At 46.3% G+C, this 24,488-nt stretch overlaps 1 protein-coding gene across 18 annotated transcripts in view; it reads left to right on the plus strand.

Annotated features, from left to right (window-relative positions):
• GRIP1 (glutamate receptor interacting protein 1) overlaps positions 1-24,488 on the plus strand; it is an 871,453-nt gene that overhangs the window by 530,143 nt on the left and 316,822 nt on the right. For 17 of the 18 annotated variants that reach the window (XM_063927530.1, XM_063927526.1, XM_063927521.1 and 14 more), the window contains one exon: positions 10,682-10,762. In XM_063927530.1, coding sequence (XP_063783600.1) covers positions 10,682-10,762 — 81 coding nt within the window. Of the gene's footprint in view, positions 1-2,770; positions 3,057-10,681; positions 10,763-24,488 lie in introns of those variants that run through there. The other variant, XM_063927528.1, reaches the window with a different exon arrangement.

Consider the following 24,488-nt stretch of genomic DNA (forward strand, 5'->3'; position numbering starts at 1 on the left):
GATCCACATAAAATACATTTTAAAGCCAGGATCAACATAAAATACTTTGAAAAAGACACTTCCACATAAAATAATTAAAAATATCCAGATCCACATAAAATATATTGAAAAAGCCATATTCACATAATACACTTCAGCTCCTCCATGTGTCACTCCAGCCAGCACCCTCCTATGTCACTCCAGCCAGCTCCCCCATGTGTCAATGTGTCACTCCAGCCAGCACCCTCCTGTGTCACTCCAGTCAGCTCCCCATTGTGTCTCTCCTGCAGGATTCTCCTTTGTCACTCCAGCCAGCTCCCCACTGTGTCACTCCAGCCAGCACCCTCCTGTATCACTCCAGTCAGCTCCCCCATTATGTCTCTCCTGCCAGGATCCTTCTGTGTCACTCCAGCCAGCTCCCCCTTGTTTCACTCCAGCCCACCCTCATATGTCACTACAGCCCAGTATCTGTCTCCCCAGTTTTCAGTCGCTGTAGTGCTGCTGTGTATCTGGTTGGAGTGCACCAGTTTCCAGGATCTGTTGTGGTCAGGTGACTGAGTGTCAGGAGCCACATTTGAATAAAGAAAGAGCCGCATGCGGCTCAAGAGCCACAGGTTGGCCACGGCTGCACTAGACGATACTGTGTACCCAGTGATATCGTTTACACACTTGCAGATGCCGTGAATGATGGGGGAGCGGAGGCCATGCTGCATTCGGCAGCATGGTATCGTCAACAACATCCCCAGAATGACCTGCATCAGGGGATGTCATTGACTACCCGCAGGAGAGCGTATTGTTGACGATATAGTGCGTACACACTGGACAGTATGTTGCTCCAAAAGTGGGAATCAGGAATATCGTTCAGAGTATCGTCTAGTGTGTACCCAGCCATTCTCGTTATTTATTCAGGTGCCTGAGGCATCCGAAGCATACTTCATGATAAGTGTCGTCAACATGGGGGGGGGGGGGGGGGAACCTGCCCCATCGGTGCTAATAGGATTGCCCTCTGCAAAACAATTACGCATGGTCATTGAATACCCCCCCCCCCCCCGGAATAACAAAGGTGATCTTTTCACATGGGTTTGCATGCATTGCCCTTGCATGGGTAGGGGCTTTAAATTCTATGGGGTATATTCAATTAAGGTCGAAACTGCCGTCTTGTCGAAAAGACGTCCGTTTTCGACTTTTTCAGGTCGGAAGGGATTCCGACCTATTCAGTCCCGAGCATTTTTATTCGACAAGTCGGGATTCGACTTGTCGAATAGTACGTGAATTGACGGTATAGCCACCGATTTGCGTGTTTCTGAGGGAAACGGGGCCAAATTCGACAGGTTTTGGCCCCGTTTCTGACCATCTCAGTTCGACTTTTTTTTAAGTCGAACTGAGATGGTCAGAAACGGGGCCAAAACCTGTGAGGAACCTGAGAGGAGGAGAGGGGGGAGAGCCGCGGGCAGACGGGGGACAGCAGCGCTACAGCACATTGCTGCATTCATTGCAGCGTCCACCCGGCTCCAGCAAGTGAAGTCCCGCTTGCTGGAGCCGGGTGGACGCTGCCGCGAGGTCTGGCGGCTGTGCCACATCCTCCTGCAGTGCTGCTGTCCCCCGTCTGCCTGCGGCTCTCCCCCCTCTCCGGTCCCACATCTCAATTCGACTTTTTAAAAGTCGAATTGAGATGGGCATTGAATATCCCTTGTCGGATCCATTCCGACAAATGCATGTCGGAATGGATCAGACATCAATTGAATATACCCGTATAATTCTTTGGGGTAAATTTACTAAAGCTTCTAAAACAGAAATGGTGATGTTGCCCATAGCAACAAATCATATACTGTCCATCATTTCTCTATTGCCTTTTAGAAAAACGAGAGACAGCATCTGATTGTTGAAATGGGCAACATCACCAATTTTGTGTTTTAGAAGGTTTAATAAATTTAGCCCTCTGAGTCTGATTCAGAAGAGTCACGTCTTTATGAGATTATAGTGCAATAAGGTCCATATAATCAGCACTGTGTGTGTATGCATGTTCCTGACAAACTATAAAGTTTGCTGGAAAATATATGTAAAATGTAGCATATATGTTTTCACACACATGATGGAGCATTGTCCCTTCATATCCCCCACAAACATGGCTTGTATTATGTTGCCACCACATGTATCTATCTGAGGCAAAGATTCCTCCCAAGCATTTGGAAAACAAGTAATATCCAGAATTTATGTCTCTGTCAGAGTGTATACGAGTAAGCTTTGTTTTAGGAAGAGCCTTCTGCAGAAGGTAAAACTCGACTTTCCATAAAAATGACAGTAATGTTGCAGCAGCCGAGGAGATTTGTGGCATTCAGTCACCGGCTGTCGCAGCAGCTAATGCTTGTGTTTTATTGCTCCCTAAAAAACTGTTCTGTGTCCTTTCCTGTTACCATATCCGAATGATAACATTAGGACTCATCTTGAAGGAAAGTACTAGGTAATAAAAGATTCTAAGGTGTAAATACAATTATAAGACATTTTATTGGAACACAGATTTTTAAATATGCACTACTCGTATCCTTTAATTTTGTTTAATTGTGCACTTAACATCCACAACGTCATTTAACATGAATGAAATACTAGCATAGCATGGTACACGTTTGTGTTGATTCTGTTTTGTCTGCTTGCACATATTAATCTGCTGTGAGGTGGGAGGGTGAGGAGAAATATCAATGCAGCAATGGATCTGTGTTACAGCTGCCAAGTATCTGCATACTGAGACCAGGAGCTATATTAAAACTCATTTCTGCAGCCCAGGCTCGGAGCAGAGTTACAGCAAGACATAAAGCATTCTGCAGCTCTGCTGATTTCACAGTCTTACTATGATTCAGCTCAACACACATTGCCTTTAGAAGTAGCCATGGACTTCCACAGGCTGTGGATGAGCAGATGTAAAATGGGGAAGAAGCTTAAGTAGTCTCTCTTTAATTGAAGACTGCAGAGACTGGAAAATGTCTAGGGCTCTGGACTTGAACATTGTTTGCTGTGTAGTATAAGTACAGTGATGGCCCACCTCTGTGGCTTTAATCATCAGAGTGTACATCAGGAATCTGGTAAGTTTGCTTCTCAGTGCACCTCACAAATTTCACTCTTTTACACACTGCATAATAAGAAGGGAAACTTCACACTGAATTAAAGCTTATACTTATGATTATATACATGAATCTTTATAAGCGAACATGCTTGTTAGCTGTTTAATGCAGGTAAAGTTTTTGCACAAAAGTCTCAAGTGCTTGTTGTAAGTTATCTGTACTGTAACTGTTCTTGTTTACTGCTTTTCAAAGTAACGATCCTACATTGACGGATTTTTCTCTAAAGAAACAGGACAGATCAGATGCAATTTAAGCATACATGAAATAGTTACATTTCTTAGATGTTAACCTAGAACAGAGGTTCTCAATCACGGTCCTCAAGGCACCCCACAGCAGTGCCGTAACTAGCCATTTTAGCGATGTGTGCAAGAAACGACATCGGCACCCCTCCCCCCCCTTAACGTAAAGCAGCGGCAGTGTGCGCCGTATGCTCGTGCAAAAAATATAGGGGCATGGCTTCACGGGAAAGGGGTGTGGCCACAAAATAATACCAATTTATATAATGGTGCACAGTAGTCTCCATTATTCAAATTACGCCGCACAGTAGCGCCACTACACCAGGTAGAGCCCCTTTTTACACATTATGGCAGACAGCGTCCCCTTTTTACACATTACGGCAGACAGCGTCCCCTTTTTACACATTACGGCAGACAGCGTCCCCTTTTTACACATTACGGCAGACAGCGTACCCTTTTTTACACATTACGGCAGACAGCGTTCCCTTTTTACACATTACAGCAGACAGCGTCCCCTTTTTACACATTACGGCAAACAGCGTCCCCTTTTTACACATTACAGCAGACAGCGTCCCCTTTTTACACATTACGGCAAACAGCGTCCCCTTTTTTACACATTACGGCAAACAGCGTCCCCTTTTGTACACATTACGGCAGACAGCGTCCCCTTTTTACACATTACGGCAGACAGCGTCCCCTTTTTACACATTACGGCAGACAGCGTCCCCTTTTTACACATTACGGCAGACAGCGTCCCCTTTCTACACATTACGGCAGACAGCGTCCCCTTTTTTACACATTACGGCAGACAGCGTCCCCTTTTTACAAATTACGGCAGACAGCGTCCCCTTTCTACACATTACGGCAGACAGCGTCCCCTTTTTTACACATTACGGCAGTGTCCCCTTTTTACACATGGACAGCGTCCACCTTTTACACATTACAGCAGACAGCGTCCCCTTTTACACATTACAGCAGAGTCCACCTTTTACACGTTACAGCAGGAAAGGTCCCCCTTTTACACATTATGGCAGGAAGAGTCCCCCTTTAACACAGTACGGCAGGCAGATTCCCCCTTACACCCCCCCTACCCTTAGAGTGTATTGTAGTGAAGTGTGGTGTAGTGAAGTGTAGTGTAATATACTGTAGTGAAGTGCAGTGTAATATAGTGTAGTGTAATATAGTATAGTGTAGTGTAGTGTCTGTGTACGCACTTACGTGCTGTTGCCGGCCCCTGACTCCTCCTGTCCACTTCACAGGCAGAGAACTCAGCCGCAGCGCTGCCAGGACCTCAGCAGCAGCGGCGGCTTAAGGTGGACACAGGCAGGTGATTCGGGTGGCGGCTTCAACAGCAAGATACAGTCATGTGGGCGGCAGCGGCTTCAGCCGGACGCAGGCGCCACGCCTAAAACAGTGAATCTGCGGCCGTGCGGGTGTGATGCTCGATGGTGCGCCCTCAGTGTATTTGCGCTGTGGGCAAGGCACCATCGGCACACACCTAGTTACGGCTCTGCCCCACAGTGCAGGTGTAAGTTTATCCATGCTTGGCCACGGATGACTTAATTAGCACCTTAATCAATTTGATTTAACCATCTTTGCTGAGCCAAGGTTATACCCAAAACCTGGACTGTTGGGGTGCCGTGAGAACCATGTTTGGGAACCTCTGACCTAGAAATTACTCTTTTTCAAAATCTTTCTGGAGGGCAGACAAATGTGGTGACCAGTTACACACAGATTCAGATTCTTAGCAAGTCATGAAGACAGAGGAACAGGGGCGCATATAGAGAGGAGGAGTCCCGTGTGCAGGCTCCGTCTTGGCCCACTCCTCTCTACGGCAGCGCTGTAGCTCTGGGCACTAGAGTCACTAGCGGACCCTAGCCCTGTCCCAGGGTCTATTGCACATGCAAAGGTCCCTGGGAAAATGCTGTAGTGCCCGTTTTCCTATTGATTTCCTTACTGCGCATGTGCAAAATGCCGGGAAAATGCCTCCATTTTCCTGGTGTTTTCTGCAGCAGCCACCGACGTGGTACTCGAGAGGGTAAGTATTGAAAAAAATGGGTGCAGTGTGCGCTGTGTGGGCCCCTCATGGGTCCCGTGTGCACCACACCCACTGCACCCATTATAAATATGTCAGTGCAGAGGAAGGAGAAGAAGATTAAATAGTTTACATTGCAGAGAGAGCTCAGAGGTACTTTCCGAAACACCTCTGCTTACCACATTATGTTCGTTGTGACAGCTGGCAGCTGTACTATTCATATGACACTGGGAGCTCTGCAGTCTGCAAAACAACCATTGTGACACTGCCCTAAATATAAATTGATTTTATTGACAAGCAGCAATCTCCAGTTCTCTCAAATGTTCTCTTACATCTTTGCTTCATGTGCTACAAGTCGCGTTACACATAACACGTGAGTAACGTGTGACTCGGTAGCGCTGAGCGTTTCGGATGCAGATAGAGCCTGCAATTACACACAGAATTTAGGCATGCTGCATATAATTTTAATCAGCAGAAGTAGCTTGTGCATCCTATTACATTATTTTTGCAGACAAAAATGCAAAAAAAGACGTGGGACTCCAGAGAGCCAAGTATTAAACAAATGGGTGCAGATTGCACCCATTATAGATACGCCAATGGCTTCCTGAGATGTGTAGTTACATAGCAGCTGAAGGGCTGCCACCTAGAGGACTGATGTTATTGTGATAGCTCTTTGTGCTGGCTCTTTTGCTATTTTCTGGTCAAGACTTTAGTGAAAATAACTGTGGTTGCAATTTGTGATGTGTGTAGATATCACTATAATGATTATTGAGCTATGTGTGGGAGACTGGGCATAATGAAACAAAATACATTAATTACATGCCATTCAGTGACACTTTCCGATGACAAAAGAGCTTAGTGGGATCATAATAATGCAAGAATCAATACTGAAATGTTGCGAGTCATCCTGGCCTGTCAAAAGTAGTTAGCTCCCTCTGTATTGGCTGTACATGACTCTATATAACTACATGCAAATTATTCCTTAATGATAATCATGCCTTCTGTTTCTTAAATGTGCAGTAAACACATGGGGGGTAATTCAGACTTGACCGTAGATGTGCTAAATTTAGCACATCTACGATCACTTTCACAGACATGCGGGGGGACGCCCAGCACAGGGCTAGTCCGCCCCGTACGTCTGGCTCTGCCACCCCTTCACACATAGGTACAAAAGCATCGCACTGCAGCGATGCCTTTGTAGCTGAAGAGTAGCTCCCTACCAGCGCAGCTCCCGCGTGCTGGCAGGGAGCTACCCGTTGCTCTCCGGGTCGCAGCGGCTGCGTGTGACGTCACGCCTCATTGCCGGGCACACCTGCATTGGCCGGACCGCGCCCCCAAAACGGCGGCGTCCCGCACAACCAACACCTCTGCCTGTCAATCAGGTAGAGGCGATCGCTGGGCAGAGATGCCGATCGCATCTCTGGCATGCGCCGGCGCACTTCAGACCTGATCGCCCGCTGTGCGAAAACACACAGCAGCGATTAAGTCTGAATTAGCCCCATGGTGCATTCATTATTCTGCTCATTACTCCTCTGTCTCTGTATGCTTTTATTTATTTTTTTAACTTCAGTAATTTTTCTTAAAGAATATTTTTTTGTCGGAGATACGGAAAGAGAAAGGGGGAAGAAAAAGGGAACGAAAGAAAACAGGACAAGATTTCAAAAAACACTGCATGCTTTTATTTTAATATCTATTTAATCTGCTTGCCTTGTCTAAGGAAAATAAAGTGTGTATGTAAATATATACAGTGCATCTGGAAAGTATTCACAGCACTTCACTTTTTCCATATTTGTTATGTCACAGCCTTATTCCAAAATGGAATAAATTTATTTTTTCCTTCAAAATTCTACACACAATACCCCATAATGACAACGTGAAAAAAGTTTTTTTGAGATTTTTGCAAATTGATTAAAAATAAAAAAAACTAAGAAATCACATGTACATAAGCTCAGGTGTATCCTGTTTCCACTGATCATCTTTGAGATGTTCCTACAACTTACTTGTAGTCCACCTGTGGTAAATTCTGATGATTGTACATGATTTGAAAAGGCACACACCTGTCTATATAAGGTCCCACACTTGACAGTGCATGTCTGAGCACCAACCAAGTATGAAGTCAAAGGAATTGTCTGTAGCCCTCCGAGACAGGATTGTCTCAAGGCACAAATCTGGGGAAGGGTACAGAAAATTACCTGCTTCTTTGAAGGTCCCAATGAGCACAGTGGCCTCTATCATCCATAAATGGAAGAAGTTCGGAACCACCAGGAATCTTCCTAGAGCTGGCCGGCCGCCTAAACTGAGCGATCGGGGTGAGAAGAGCCCTAGTCAGGGAGGTTACCAAGAACCCGATGGTCACTCTATCAGAGCTACAGCATTCCTCTGTGGAGAGAGGAGAACCTTCCAGAAGGACAACCATCTCTGCAGCAAACCACCAATCAAGCAAGTATGGTAGAGTGGCCATACGGAAGCCACTCCTTAGTAAAAAGCACATGGCAGCCCGCCTGGAGTTTGCCAAAATGCACCCGAAGGACTCTCAGACCATGAGAAAAAAAAATTCTCTTCTCTGATGAGACAAAGATTGAACTGTTTGGTGTGAATGACAGGCATCATGTTTGAAGGAAACCAGGCACCGCTCATCACCAGGCCAATACCATCCCTACAGTGAAGCATGGTGGTGGCAGCATCATGCTGTGGGGATGTTTTCAGCGGCAGGAACTGGGAGACTAGTCAGCATAGAGGGAAAGATGAATGCAGCAATGTACAGAGACATCCTGGATGAAAACCTCCTCCAGAGCGCTCTTGACCTCAGACTGGGGCGACGGTTCATCTTTCAGAAGCACACAGCCAGGATAGCAAATGAATGGCTTCAGAACAACTCTGTGAATGTCTTTGAGTGGCCCAGCCAGAGCCCAGACTTGAATCCGATTGAACATCTCTGGAGAGATCTGAAAATGGCTGTGCAACGATCCTTCCCATCCAACCTGATGGAGCTTGAGAGGTGCTGCAAAGTGGAATGGTCGAAACTGCCCAAAGATACAGGTATGTGTGCCAAGCTTGTGGCATCATATTCAAAAAGGCTGCAATTAGCTTCCAAAGGTGCGTCAACAAAGTATTGAGCAAAGGCTGTGAATACATGTGATTTGTTAGTTTTATTTATTTTAAATTAATTTGCAAAAATCTCAAAAAAAAAACTTTATTCACGTTGTCATTATGGGGTATTGTATGTAGAATTTTGAGGGGGAAAAATGAATTTATTCCATTTTGGAATAAGGCTGTGACATAACAAAATGGAGGTGGCACCCTCTGATATATCAATGCAACACACTTGCAAAATTGTGAGTCAGTAGCCTTGTACTGAAAAATAAAGGCGCATCTGCTGATATTTTACTTATCATTACATCATCTGTGTTCGAATGACATCACTCACTTTACTTCAAGAATTAATGTCTTCCTAATGACTTAGATAATCCAGTGATTGACAGGTGCAGGGCGTCCGGGGGTGGCTATGCGGCATTGGGGGTAGTGTCTTGGGAAACGCATGCGTGTCATGATGTCACCTGAGTTTCCTGCTATTAGAGACATGTTGGCGGTATCCCTGCATGCTGCGTAGGCAGGGGTCAACCTCTGAGGTTTTTGCGATGTCTATTGCGATCGCATTGCGGAGCGGCACCATATATGCTACGTGGACTTGCCCTGTGCTGGGTGTCCCCCAGCATGTGATTTTAGTGGTCGCAGATTTTGCAAAAATAGCTAAATCTGTGACTAAGTCTGAATAACCCCCTTAGTTCACCGGGTGTGGTATGTCTGACCGCCGGTCAGCATACCGACACCGGGATCCCGGCAGCATACCGACGCCAGGATCCCAGCAGGGGGGGGCGAGTGCAACAAGCCCCTTGCGGGCTCGGTGGCGACCTGCGGTCGCCACGGGTTCTATTCCCACTCAGTGGGTGTCATGGACACCCACGAGTGGAAATGGTCCCTGTTGGTCGGCTTGCTGACAATCGGGGATAGTGAGGGGGCGGGATGTTGGTGGAGGTCATGTGACCGTTGGTCTCCCGACCGCCGGTCACCTGAATACCACCCAGTTCGCCAGGCTGGGTGAAAACTTTGAAAAATATTTATTAAGGCAGAAATGACAGGACAGAGCAATACACCTTATTTAGAGTTTTTTTAAATATTACAATGTAGACCATAAAGATGTAATTTTTCAGGTGATTGTCTCTATCAACCAGAGAAATGGATTCAATGATGCGTGGGGATACAGAATATGCTGGGTGTTGTATTGATGGGAATGGGTTTTTTAAACTTGTAGATGAGTTACAATGTTTTTTTTTTTCAAACTTTTTACAGACTTTATATACACACTTTGTGGCTATTGTGTTTTCATCATTACCAGTTGACAAAAATCAACCATACTTTGCTCATGGTCACTTAGCTGCCTCCTATACTGTCAAGAAGTTTTATTTTCCATTTTTTGGGGATTCAGGGTGATTTCCCTACACTTTTATTTATTTCACATGGGTCACATACTGCAGTATTAACGCGCAACATCTGCAACTTGCTGTTTATATTGTATTGCACGGGAATTGGGACATGACATTTCATACAAACTGCGCATAGATTTAACCTGGAAGGACAGGGCAAAGAACCTGCGGATAAATGAATCTGACCCTTATACAGTATGTATATGTGTGTATACATACATACATACTGTACATACGGATATACAGATGGATATATACAGATATATATATTAGAAACAAGCTATAATGAAAAACAAAATATATAATACATGAACAACAAAGAATTTGCTTATTTTGTTCTAATGTTCAAACCTGTTCCAACATGTAAATAGAGCCAGATATTTACAAAAGTGTCCAATGGCCAGACAAGTAAGCACCAACGCGTTTTATCTATATAAAACTTTGCCAGGGAGTACTGTTGAAATACACATACATACATACATACATACAAACAAACAGTGCTTGTCCAGAGTATGTGGTCACTCCTTATAATTAGAGTGTGGGTATTTCAGTTGCTAACAGGTGCATTAAAATGAAGACTTGGGGTTGGGACGCTGATTGTGGGCCAGGCCTAATTTCACAACCTCCCTACTCTGAATGGGTGTGTATACCTACAGCAGTGTTCCAAAGTCTAGTGCAAAGCCTTGCCAGATCAGAAGGCTGTTATAGCAATAAAGGGGAGACCTATTCCATATTAATGGCCATAGTTGTGGAGTGCATTGTTCACAAATAGTGAAGTTGCTGTTGACATAATGATTAATATTGTATTCTCATTGTATTTTTCTCCTCCAGATGAAGGTCCATATACGAAGTCTGCTAACCAGACGAAGGCACCGGATGGCTCGCTGGCTGTCAGAAGACAAAGCATCACAGGTACACACTTACTGTATTTCACAGCAAATTATACAGTACCTACTGCATGATGCCTGCTACTGGAAATAAGATGCCTGGACTGTTAGTCACAAAGGTGGGGAGAATCATGGGTGTTAGTGAAGCAGGGAATTTTTTCTATATTTACAGCTTCCTCTGCTAGACACACTTAGAGAAATAACTTCTGGGTTTAAATCTGTCTGCTCTAATGAGTGCGAAAAAGCAGAAGATTAAAGCAGCAGCGCGTGATAGACTCTGCTTTTAATAAGTGTACTGCTGCTGGTTGGCGGCCTGTAAAGACTTGCTGAAATATTGCCCTGAAAATATTTAGCAGGGCAAGATGCACACTTACTGTATATGCAGCTGGTGTACAGTGTACTGTGGTGTTACTCTGCAGCCTTCTACAAAGGGATAGTGTACAGGGAAGGTCTCCTACGTCGGGATCCCAGCACCGGTATGCTGAGAGCCGGGATCCCGTCAGCCGGTATATCACATGCCTCCCGTGCAGGTGTACCTAGTGTTCCCAACATGTTCTCTAATGGTCAGTAACCAGTTCAAGGAAAGCATGATTGCATGAGCAGTCTCTTTTTAATACAATTGCAGTTTTAAATAAATCCTTAAAATTAAGTTACTAGTGTGCTGAGAGTTATATTTTCTTCAAAGTTCATGGAAGTCTTGACATATGGGTTAATCCTTCGTAAACGGAGTAGAGACAGAAAGAAGTTGATCCTGGAAGGGATCTGTGGCTCCTCCTTCCACTCCTTGTAATTCTCCTGTCTCTTCAGCTGAGCATAGCTGAGTGGGTTCAGTATGATTTACCGACGGTCATAATTCCGACAGCCATTGACCGACAGTCAAAGTACCGACACAGTCAAAATACCGTCATTCATTATGCTGATATGTTCAAAATGCCGACATTTCAAAATAACTTACCGTGTAAGTGTGCCGCGTGCGCTCGCCGTGATTCGGGCACACTATTATATTCCCCCTGCAGGTCCACTGGGATGGTAAAGTATGAACAAGTCTGTTTTGGGGCAAAAATTCCTTAAAAGTGCATGTCTGCATTTTAAATGTCAGTATTCTGACTATGTTGGCATTTTGAATATGCCGGCTTAATGAATGTCGGTATTTTGACTGTTGGTCAATGGCTGTCAGGATTATGACCGTCTTTAAATCAGCTGCTACCCTGCTGAGACAGAGCAGGGAGAGTTCTGTTAGAAGAAGGCTTATCTAGAGGATCTAGATGGTCCAGTGTTGCTTCTATGGCAGATTGCCTGATGGTACAAGGAGTGGCACCTGGGAGCCATTCACAAATACCAGAGGACATGGTTCATAGGACACTCTTTAAGTATTAAAAATAATATGCTATGGCATGGTAGCACAGAGCATGAAGCGATTCGTTACATTTAGCCATGCCACCTCCACAACCCTGCTGCAATTCCTGTGATTATCTCCCCATCCTGCCCACTTCACTAGGTAGTGGGCGAGTTGAAGGAGTGCCACCTACTCTTCCAGGTCTGAGGGATAATACTCGAAAAATCGTGAATCTCACACAACTTTCAGAGTGTAGGCAAGTATGTAATTAAGGGGTAGATGCATGAAGCAGTGAACAGTGGAGAAGTTGCTCATGTCAACCAATCAGCTGCTATGTATAATTTTATAGAATGCACTTGATAAATTTTACTTCAAAGTGGATTGGTTGCCATGGGCAACTTCTCCACTGGCTCACTTCTCCGCTCTTATCACTGCTTCATACAGCAGTGCTCTAGCATGGATATCATTAAAACCTATACTGTTAGTGTGTCTTGAGGAACGGGTTTGAGAAGCACTGGTGTAAGGTGTGTTTGCTTCTATCTTTTTTTTCTATCTTCATTTTAGTACCTTAAAAGGAAAGAAAACTAGCAAGACTCATTACTATGTTTGTGGTGCTTGTTATATACCTAATTGGATTTTCCTAATTATTACAAAGTTGAATTATATATGCACTGTATCCCTCAGAGAGTTACTTGAGTACAATCTACAGAACCATGCAGTTAATTAACTGTAGGATGCAACACTTTATTGCTGATAGTTGAATGCACAGCCAGTTGGCGAGTGGATCTTGAGTTTGTTTCATACTGCATATGCTCAGGAACCAAGTGTACGGAACTACGGTTGACGCAGAGTCGCATGCAACTCAGACACGTCTCCACTCTAGAAACTAGTCTGTAATGTGGCGTTCTTACCTAGTCTCAATTACAAGAGGCCATGTCAACGAAATTGTCTGCTATACACAGTGTTGCATAAACATAAATACACCTGTTTTCAGGCACATGATTTACATGTAGTACAGGGCTGATGCAGTTGTGTTCTGATGATGATGATTATAACGACAAATTGCACACTAATTGTGGGGGAGGTCTGGGCTACAATACATCTTTAGCTCTATGCACACAATGCAGGGACAGTTGCTACTGACTCTCTGTCCAAGAGGTTATAGGACATGATATCAAATGGAGACAGATATGGATAAATGTACACGACATTTTCTTAGAGGGTTATATTTATCATGTGAAGACTTATCTGAAAATGAAAAATAGATGAGTTAAAGAAGGGTTGGTTACGAAATCTTGGCAGTAGGGATCCCAACAGTCAGGAGACAGCGTAATTTCTGACAGCCGTTATCCCGACACGTCCCAGTAAGTATTTTCTTCCTACCACTAATCTTAACCCACCCCTCTCGCCCTATCATAACTGTCCTCCTCCCGCAGCCTAACATTGACAGCCTGCTTCCCCCCACGGCCTTACCATAACCTCCCCCTAGTGCCTAACCCCAACCCTTCCCTAGCCGATCCCCTTTACTTACAACCGGAATATGTTGGGATTCTGGCTGTCAGTGTTCTGAATGCCAGTATATTGACTGCATCCCGTTACAGAAACCCAGAATTTTTAACACTAAACCTAATAATAAGACATTGGTGAATACAGGATGTTCATGCTAACTCACAAGATGACTTTTTTTTTCTTTGAGAAAATCAGTACAAATGTGAAGTATTCATCGTACATAAGGTGATTAAAGATCTGCTCTGAATTTATAAGGAATGGAGTGAGAGCAATTTTTGGATCGGTGGGCCCCAGATGTTTTCTACAGGATCAGGAGCTAGGGTAGAAGATGGCAGGTGCATCACCTCAGATCCCGACTTCTCGTTCTGATTGTTGCTGGATCCTTGAAGCTGTTTATTGGATAACTTTCTCATTGGCAAGACCAGAATAATAATAATAATAATAATAATCAAAGATGGAAATAGATCATATTATTTACCTATGGTGAATAAAGATAATTGAAGTATTCCAGAACCTATTGCCCTGGCAGATAGACAGCTTCCTGGTAATTCATCCAAGCATCCTCACAGACAGGTCCTTCTCTACCCCGTATCTCACATGAGCACCTTTTTCTTCAGCCTCATCTGTACTTGGTGTCTTTTATGTGACATTGTATAATGATGATTGTTCCATGTGCTTAGGAATGTTACTGTGTATTAATCCATAACAACCACTCAACAATGAACTTGGAGTGATCTAGTACAGTGGTAGGCAACAGGCATGTGGGTCAATTTTGTGATAAATAGAGGCTTTAGGGCATGTGGGGGTCTGAGGGCATATGGGGGCAATTTGAGGTAAGTGAGGTCTGCAGGCATATGGGGGCATTTTGCAATAAAATTTGTCTCTGCGGGTATGTGAGGACTTTTTTATTGTAAGTTGGGGTTTGCAGGCATATGGGGACAGTTTGTGGTAAGTGGGGGTCTGTAGGCATATGGGGACAGTTTATGGTAAGTGGGGGGTCTGCAGGCATATGGGGACAGTTTATGGTAAGTGGGGTCTGCAGGCATATGGGGACAGTTTATGGTAAGTGGGGGTCTGCAGGCATATGGGGACAGTTTATGGTAAGTGGGGGTCTGCAGGCATATGGGGACAGTTTATGGTAAGTGGGGTCTGCAGGCATATGGGGACAGTTTATGGTAAGTGGGGGTCTGCAGGTATATGGGGACAGTTTATGGTAAGTGGGGTCTGCAGGCATATGGGGACAGTTTATGGTAAGTGGGGTCTGCAGGCATATGGGGACAGTTTATGGTAAGTGGGGGTCTGTAGGCATATGGGGACAGTTTATGGTAAGTGGGGGTCTGTAGGCATATGGGGACAGTTTGTGGTAAGTGGGGGGTCTGTAGGCAAATGGGGACAGTTTATGGTAAGTGGGGTCTGCAGGCATATGGGGACAGTTTATGGTAAGTGGGGGTCTGCAGGCATATGGGGACAGTTTATGGTAAGTGGGGGTCTGCAGGCATATGGGGACAGTTTATGGTAAGTGGGGTCTGCAGGCATATGGGGACAGTTTATGGTAAGTGGGGATCTGCAGGCATATGGGGACAGTTTATGGTAAGTGGGGGTCTGCAGGCATATGGGGACAGTTTGTGGTAAGTGGGGGTCTGCAGTCATATGGGGACAGTTTGTGGTAAGTGGGGGTCTGCAGGCATATGGGGACAGTTTGTTGTAAGTGGGGAAATGTTGTGGCAAGTGAAAGGAAGCTGGGATGAGGAATTGACACACATACCACTATTGAAGTATAAATAAACACCTCTACAGTCTGTAATGTGTACTTCAGTCACTAATAAAGTCAGAGGGTAAGCCCAAATTGAAAAGATAGGGATACAAGGGAAGTAGAATAAACCCCAATCAGGCTTCCCATAATCTTAATTAAAACAATAAAAATTTCTCTGACGTCCTAGTGGATGCTGGGAACTCCGAAAGGACCATGGGGAATAACAGGCTCCGAAGGAGGCTGGGCACTCTAGAAAGATTTATGACTACCTGGTGTGCACTGGCTCCTCCCACTATGACCCTGCTCCAAGAATCAGTTAGATCTTGTGCCCGGCCGAGGTTGGATGCACACTAGGGGCTCTCCTGAGCCTCTAGAAAGAAAGTATAGAATTATACACTCAGGTACTAGACTGAAACCTGCAGAGCGTGCTGCTGCAGCGTGGTCGGTGACCCTGTCAAACATACTAGTTTGCTAACATGAGAACATATTAAAGACGTCGTCTTATATATGAGGGATGCACAGAGGGATATTTTGCCGGCTGGCATCCAAAATGAATGTAATGTCCATTCTGTCAGGAGGGTATTAGAGACCTGTCACTGGACAGGTGATGCTGACTTTAAAAGGCGCATAGAGATTCTGCCTTATAAGGGTGAGGAATTATTTGGGGATGGTCTCTGGGACCTCGTATCCGCAGCAACAGCTGGGAAGAAATATTTTTACCTCAGTTTTCCTCACAGACTAAGAAAGCACTGTATTATCAGGTACAGTCCTTTCGGCTTCAGAAAAGCAAGCGGGTCAAAGGCGCTTCCTTTCTGTACAGAGACAAGGGAAGAGGGAAAAAGCTGCACCAGTCAGCCTGTTCCCAGAATCATAATTCTTCTCTCGCTTCCTCTGAGTCCACAGCATGACGCGGGGGCTCCACAGGTGTAGCCAGGTACGGTGGGGGGCCGTCTCAAAAATTTCAGCGATCAGTGGGCTCGCTCACAGGTGGATCCCTGTTTCATTCAAGTAGTATTTCAGGGGTACAAGCTGGAATTCGAGATGTCTTCCCCCCGCCGTTTCCTCAAATATGCCTTGCCGACAACTCCCTCAGGCAGGGAGGCTGTGCTAGAGGCAATTAATAAGCTGTATTCCCATCAGGTAATACTTAAGGTGCCCCTACTTCAACAAGGACGGGGTTACTATTCCACACGGTTTGGGGTACCGAAACCGCATGGTTCGGTGTGACCCTTTTTTATATTTAAAATCCTTGAACACATACATAAAAAAATTCAAGTTCAAGATGGAATCGCTCAGGGTGGTTATTGCAAGCCTGGACGAGCGGGATTACATGGTATCCCGGGACATCAAGGATGCTTACCTGCATGTCCCCATTTACTATCCTCGCCAGGAGTACCTCAGATTTGTGGTACAGGATTACCATTACCAAGTCCAGACTCTGCCGTTTGGACTGTACATGGCACCGAGGGTGTTACCAAGGTAATGGCCGGAATGATGATACTCCTTCGAAAAAGGGGAGTTTTTAATGATCCCGTACTTGGACAATCTCCTTATAAGGGCGAGGTCCAAGGAGCAGTTGCTAGTCGGGGTAGCACTATTTTGGAAAGTGCTACAACAGCACGGTTGGATTCTAAACAGTCCAAAGACACAGCTGTTTCCTACGACACGTCTACTGTTCCTGGGGATGGTTCTGGACACAGACCAGAAATAAGTGTTTCTCCCGGAGGAGAAAGCCAAGGAGCTGTCATCTCTAGTCAGAGACCTCCTGAAGCCAAAACAGTTATCGGTGCATCATTGCACGCGAGTCCTGGGAAAAATGATAGCTTCCTACGAAGCAATCCCATTCGGCAGGTTCCATGCAAGAACTTTTCAGGGGGGACCTGTTAGACAAGTGGTACGGATCACATCTTCAGATGCATCGGCTGATAACCCTGTCTCCAAGGACCAGGGTATCTCTACTGTAGTGGCTGCAGAGTGCCCATCTTCAAGAGGGCCGCAGGTTCGACATACAGGACTGGGTCCTAGTGACCATGGATGCCAGCCTTTGAGGCTGGGGGGCAGTCACACAGGGAAGAAGCTTCCAGGGACTTTGGTCAAGTCAGGTGACTTCCCTACATAAATATTCTGGAACTGAGGGCCATTTACAATGCCCTGAGTCAGCCAAGGCCTCTGCTTCAAAACCGGCCGGTCCTGATCCAATCAGACAACATCACGGCAGTCGCCCATGTAAACCAACAGGGCGGCACAAGAAGCAGGATGGCGATGGCAGAAGCCACAAGGATTCTCCGATGGGCGGAAAATCATGTGTTAGCACTGTCAGCAGTGTGCATTCCCGGAGTGGACAACTGGGAAGCAGATCTTCTCAGCAGACACGACTTCCACCCGAGAGAGTGGGGACTTCATCCAGAAGTCTTCCAAAGGATTGTACACCATTGGGAAAGGCCACAGGTGGACATGAAGGCGTCCCGCCTCAACAAAAAGCTATAAAAGATATTGCGCCAGGTCAAGGGACCTTCAGGCGATAGCTGTGGACGCTCTGGTAACACCGTGGGTGTACCAGTCGGTTTATGTGTTCCCCCCTCTGCCTCTCGTACCAAAGGTACTGAGAATAATAAGAAGGCGAGGAGTAAGAACGATACTCGTGGTTCCGGATTGGCCAAGAAGAGCCTGGTACCCAGAACTTCAAGAAATTATATCAGAGGACCCATGGCCTCTGCCGCTCAGACAGGACCTGCTGCAGCAGGGGCCCTGTCTGTTCCAAGACTTACCGCGGCTACGTTTTGATGGCATGGCGGTTGAACGCCGGATCCTAAAGGAAAAGGGCATTCCGGAGGAAGTCATTCCTACGCTGATTCAAGCCAGGAAAGATGTAACTGCAAAACATTATCACCGCATATGGCGGAAATATGTTGCTTGGTGTGAGGCCACAAAAGGCCCCAACAGAGGAATTTCAACTAGGTCGATTTCTGCATTTCCTACAAGCAGGAGTGTCTATGGGCCTAAAATTAGGCTCCATTAAGATACAGATCTCGGCTCTGTCGATTTTCTTCCAGAAAGAATTAGCTTCAGTACCTGAAGTTCAGACATTGTAAAAGGAGTGCTGCATATTCAGCCCCCGGTTGTGCCTCCAGTGGCACCTTGGGATCTCAACGTGGTGTTGAGTTTCTTAAAATCACATTGGTTTGAACCACTAAAAACCGTGGATCTAAAATATCTCACGCGGAAAGTGGTCATGTTATTGGCCTTGGTTTCGGCCAGGCGTGTATCAGAATTGGCGGCTTTGTCATATAAAAGTCCTTATCTGATTTTCCATATGGATAGGGTAGAATTGAGGACTCGTCCCCAGTTTCTCCCTAAGGTGGTATCAGTTTTTCACTTGAACCAACCTATTGTGGTGCCTGCGGCTACTAGGGATTTGGAGGATTCCAAGTTACTGGACGTAGTCAGGGCCTTGAAAAATTATGTTTCCAGGACGACTAGAGTCAAGAAAATTGACTCGCTATTTATCCTGTATGCACCCAACAGGCTGGGTGCTCCTGCTTCTAAGCAGACTATCGCTCGCTGGATCTGTGACACGATTCAGCAGGCGCATTCTGCGGCTGGACTGCCGCATCCTAAATCAGTGAAAGCCCATTCCACAGGGAAGGTGGGCTCATCTTGGGCGGCTGCCCGAGGGGTCTCGGCTTTACAACTTTGCCGAGCTGTTACTTGGTCAGGGGCTAACACGTTTGCAAAATTCTACAAATTTGATACCCTGGCTGAGGAGGACCTTGAGTTCTCTCATTCGGTGCTGCAGAGTCATCCGCACTCTCCCGCCCGTTTGGGAGCTTTGGTATAATCCCCATGGTCCTTTCGGAGTTCCCAGCATCCACTAGGACGTCAGAGAAAATAAGATTTTACTCACCGGTAAATCTATTTCTCGTAGTCCGTAGTGGATGCTGGGCGCCCATCCCAAGTGCGGATTGTCTGCAATACTTGTAAATAGTTATTGCTAACTAAAGGGTTATTGTTGAGCCATCTGTTGAGAGGCTCAGTTGTTTTCATACTGTCAAACTGGATATAGTATCACGAGTTGTACGGTGTGATTGGTGTGGCTGGTATGAGTCTTACCCGGGATTCAAAATCCTTCCTTATTATGTCAGCTCGTCCGGGCACAGTGTCCTAACTGAGGCTTGGAGGAGGGTCATAGTGGGAGGAGCCAGTGCACACCAGGTAGTCATAAATCTTTCTAGAGTGCCCAGCCTCCTTCGGAGCCCGTTATTCCCCATGGTCCTTTCGGAGTTCCCAGCATCCACTACGGACTACGAGAAATAGATTTACCGGTGAGTAAAATCTTATTATATGTGGCCTGTAGTTTATCCATAGGTATATATTTCCTTAATTTGTACTCAGCAGCCTACTTCTAAGGGGATGCTACAGAGTACAAATTAAGGAAATATATACCTATGAGTAAACTACAGACCACATATGCCGCCAGACGGAATCCTTGCGCAAAAAGACTGTTTCCACTTGTGGGTGTCCAAGAAACCCATAGAGCGGGAATAGATCCGGTGGTGAGCGCAGCGAGGCAAGGCCGCTGAGGGACAGCTGAAAATGTTGTATTAAGAAAGCCCCATCAAACTATGGAATGCAGAGAATAACATGATTAAAACTGGCAGACAGCTGATATTGCGCCTTCTAATGGTTTCCCCTTTTATCCTTAGGGAAGTATCCAATTAGCAGCGGTAGTTTACCGCTGTTAGTGGATTCGCTGGGAGTTATCCTATTAGCCCCGATACCAGCATGCTTATCCCCCATTGCCAACACTTCTCAGGGATTATGCTTTTTGCATTGTGTGCGTCAGGCACGAGAAGCATTATCCCTGATGAGCAGCCCTCGAGGGTTGGTATTGGGATCCCGGCGCTTGGAATGCTGACGGTCAGAACGCCAGCAGCAGGATCCCGACACATACTAAGTAGGTATAGATAAGCTAGCCTCCTACCCCCCCTATCCCTAACCCTCCCCGCAGCCTTACCCTAACCCTCTCCATTGGTAGCTAATCCTAACCGTCCCTCCCCGCAGACTAACCTTCACCCTTACCTCCCACAACCTAACCTTAACCTCCCAAGATGGTGCTGATTAGCCCCCTCCCCCTCCCTGCCGCCTAACCCTTCCAAGCCCCGGCATACTTACAGTCAGGATGCCAACAGTCAGGATTCCGGCGCCGGCATTGTGATCAGTGTTGGGATCCCAGCATTGGTATTCTCCACAGCGTTGAGATTCTGGCGTCTGTATTGTGACTGCCAGCATCCCGCCAGTATGCTGACAGTATCCCGCGCTTGGAACCGATATAACACATGGGTCTGGGAACTTCCCAGATCCCATGTGTTATCGCCTGGAAATGGGACATTTCTCAGCTAAAAAAATAATGGGGCTAATAGGATCTGGCCCTTAGTGTTTTGTAAACTTAATGTGGAAAAGCTTTTCTCTATCGTCCTAGTGGATGCTGGGGTTCCTGAAAGGACCATGGGGAATAGCGGCTCCGCAGGAGACAGGGCACAAAAAGTAAAGCTTTTCCAGATCAGGTGGTGTGCACTGGCTCCTCCCCCTATGACCCCCCTCCAGACTCCAGTTAGATTTTTGTGCCCGGCCGAGAAGGGTGCAATCTAGGTGGCTCTCCTAAAGAGCTGCTTAGAGAAAGTTTAGCTTAGGTTTTTTATTTTACAGTGAGTCCTGCTGGCAACAGGATCACTGCAACGAGGGACTGAGGGGAGAAGAAGTGAACTCACCTGCGTGCAGGATGGATTGGCTTCTTGGCTACTGGACATTAGCTCCAGAGGGACGATCACAGGTACAGCCTGGATGGTCACCGGAGCCGCGCCGCCGGCCCCCTTGCAGATGCTGAAGTTAGAAGAGGTCCAGAATCGGCGGCTGAAGACTCTGACAGTCTTCTAAAGGTAGCGCACAGCACTGCAGCTGTGCGCCATTTTCCTCTCAGCACACTTCACACGCTGTCACTGAGGGTGCAGGGCGCTGGGGGGGGGCGCCCTGGGAGGCAAATGTAAACCTATATACTGGCTAAAAATACCTCACAATATAGCCCCCAGAGGCTATATGGAGATATTTAACCCCTGCCAAACTTCACTAAAGAGCGGGAGACGAGCCCGCCGTAAAAGGGGCGGGGCCTATCTCCTCAGCACACAGCGCCATTTTTTCTCTCACAGAAAGGCTGGAGAGAAGGCTCCCAGGCTCTCCCCTGCACTGCACTACAGAAACAGGGTTTAAACAGAGAGGGGGGGCACAAATTGGCGATATAAATATATATATAAAGATGCTATTAGGGAGAAACACTTATATAAGGTTGTCCCTATGTAATTATAGCGTTTTTTGGTGTGTGCTGGCAAACTCTCCCTCTGTCTCTCCAAAGGGCTAGTGGGGTCCTGTCCTCTGTCAGAGCATTCCAGGTGTGTGTGCTGTGTGTCGGTACGTGTGTGTCGACATGTATGAGGACGATGCTGGAGGAGGCGGAGAAATTGCCTGTAATGGTGATGTCACTCTCTAGGGAGTCGACACCGGAATGGATGGCTTATTTAGGGAATTACGTGAGAATGTCAACACGCTGCAAGGTCGGTTGACGACATGAGACGACCGACAAACAATTAGTAACGGTCCAGGCGTCTCAGAAACACCGTCAGGGTTTTTTTATAAAAAACGCCCATTTACCTCAGTCGGTCGACACAGACACAGACACGGACACTGAATCCAGTGTCGACGGTGAATAAACAAACGTATTCCTCATTAGGGCCACACGTTAAGGGCAATGAAGGAGCTGTTACATATTTCTGATACTACAAGTACCACAGAAAAGGGTATTATGTGGAAGTGAAAAAACTACCTGTAGTTTTTCCTGAATCAGATAAAATAAAATGAAGTGTGTGATGATGCGTGGGTTTACCCCGATAGCAAATATTGGCGTTATACCTTTTCCCGCCAGAAGTTAGGGCGCGTTGGGAAGCACCCATTAGGGTGGATAAGGCGCTCACACACTTATCAAGTGGCGTTACCGTCTCCAAATACGGCCGCCCTCAAGGAGCCAGCTGATAGGCAGCTGGAAAAATATCCTAAAAAGTATATACACACAGACGGTGGTTATACTGCGACCAGCGATCGCCATCAGCCTGGAGATGCAGTGCTGGGTTGGCTTGGTCGAATTCCCTGACTAAAAATATTTTATTGATATAGAGCATTTAATAGGATGCATTCTATATATATGTATGCGAGATGCACAGAGGGATATTTGCACTCTGGCATCAAGATAAGTGCGTTGTCCATATCTCCCAGAAGATGTCATGGACACGACAGTGGTCAGGTGATACAGACCCCATACGGCACATGGAAGTATTGCCGTATAAAGGGAAGGAGTTATTTGGGGTCGGTCCGTCGGACCTGGGGGCCACGGCCACAGCTGGGAAATCCAACCTTTTTACCCCAAGTTACATCTCAGCAGAAAAAGACACTGTCTTTTCAGCCTCAATCCTTCCGTTCCCATGTGGGCAAGCGGGCAAAAGGCCAGTCATATCTGCCCAGACATAGAGGAAAGGGAAGTAGACTGCAGCAGGCAGCCCCTTCCCAGGAAAAGAAGCCCTCCACCAGTGGGGGGGTAGTCTCAAGAGTCTCAGCGCGCAGTGGGATCACTCGCAAGTTGACCCCTAGATCATACAAGTATTATCCCAGGGGTACAGATTGGAGAGTCGAGACATTTTTTCCTCGCAGGTTCCTGAAGCCTGCTTTACCAACGGCTCCCTCCGACAAGGAGGCAGTATTGGGAAAAAATTCACAAGCTGTATTTCCAGCAGGTGATAATCAAAGTACCCCTCCTACAACAAGGAAAAGGGTATTAGTCCTCCACACTATATTGTGGTACTGAAGCCAGACGGCTTGGTGAGACATAGTCTAAATCTGAAATCTTTGAACACTTACATAAAAAGGTTCAAATCAAGATGGAGTCACTCAGAGCAGTGATAGAGAACCGGAAAAAAGGGGACTATATGGTGTCCCTGGACATCAAGGATTACCTCCATGTCCAAATTTGCCCTTCTCAACAAGGGTACCTCTGGTTCGTGATACAGAACTGTCAATATCAGTTTCAGACGCTGCCGTTGAATTATCCACGGCACCCCGGGCCTTTACCAAGGTAATGGCCGAAAAGATGATTCTTAAAAGAAGAAAGGCATCTAAATTATCCCTTACTTGGACGATATCCTGAAAGGGACAAGTTTCCAGAGAACAGTTGGAGGTCGGAAAAGAACTATCTAAAGTAGTTCTACGACAGCACGAGTGGATTCTAAATAGTCCAAAAATCGCAGCTGTTTTCCGATGATACGTCTGCTGTTCCTAGGAATGATTCTGGGCATAGTCCAGAAAGAGGTATTTCTCCTGGAGGGGAAAGCCAGGGAGTTATCCGACCTAGTCAGAAACCTCCTAAATCCAGGCCAAGTATCAGTGCATCAATGCACAGGAGTCCTGGGAAAAATGGTGGCTTCTTACGAAGCGATTCCATTCGGCAGATCTCACGCAAAAACTTTTCAGGGGGATTTGCTGGACGAATGGTCCGGATCGCATTTTCAGATGCATCAGCGGATAACCCTGTCTCCAAGGACAAGGGTGTCTCTTCTGTGGGGGCTGCAGAGTGCTCATCTTCTAGAGGGCAGCACATTCAGCATTCAGGACTGTGTTCTGGTGACCACGGATGCCAGCCTGAGAGGCTGGGGAACAGTCACACAAGGAAGAAATTTCCAAGGAAGTGTGGTCAAGTCTGGAGATTTCTCTCCACATGAATATACTGGAGCTAAGGGCAATTTACGATGCTCTGAGCCTAGGAAGACCTCTGCTTCAAAGTCAACCGGTGCTGATCCAGTAGGACATCATCATGGCAGTCGCCCACGTAAACAGACGGGGCGGCACAAGAAGCAGGAGGGCAATGACAGCAAGGATTCTTCGCTGGGCGAAAGATCATGTGATAACACTGTCAGCAGTGTTCATTCCGGGAGTGGACAACTAGGAAGATTTCCTCAGCATAAATGAATTCCTCCCGGAAAAGTGGGAACTTCATCTGGAAGTTTCCACATGTTTGTAAACCGTTGGGAAAGACCAAAGGTGGTTATGATGGCGTCC

This window comes from Pseudophryne corroboree, chromosome 6 (assembly GCF_028390025.1).
Source record: "Pseudophryne corroboree isolate aPseCor3 chromosome 6, aPseCor3.hap2, whole genome shotgun sequence".
NCBI classification, from domain to species: domain Eukaryota; kingdom Metazoa; phylum Chordata; class Amphibia; order Anura; family Myobatrachidae; genus Pseudophryne; species Pseudophryne corroboree.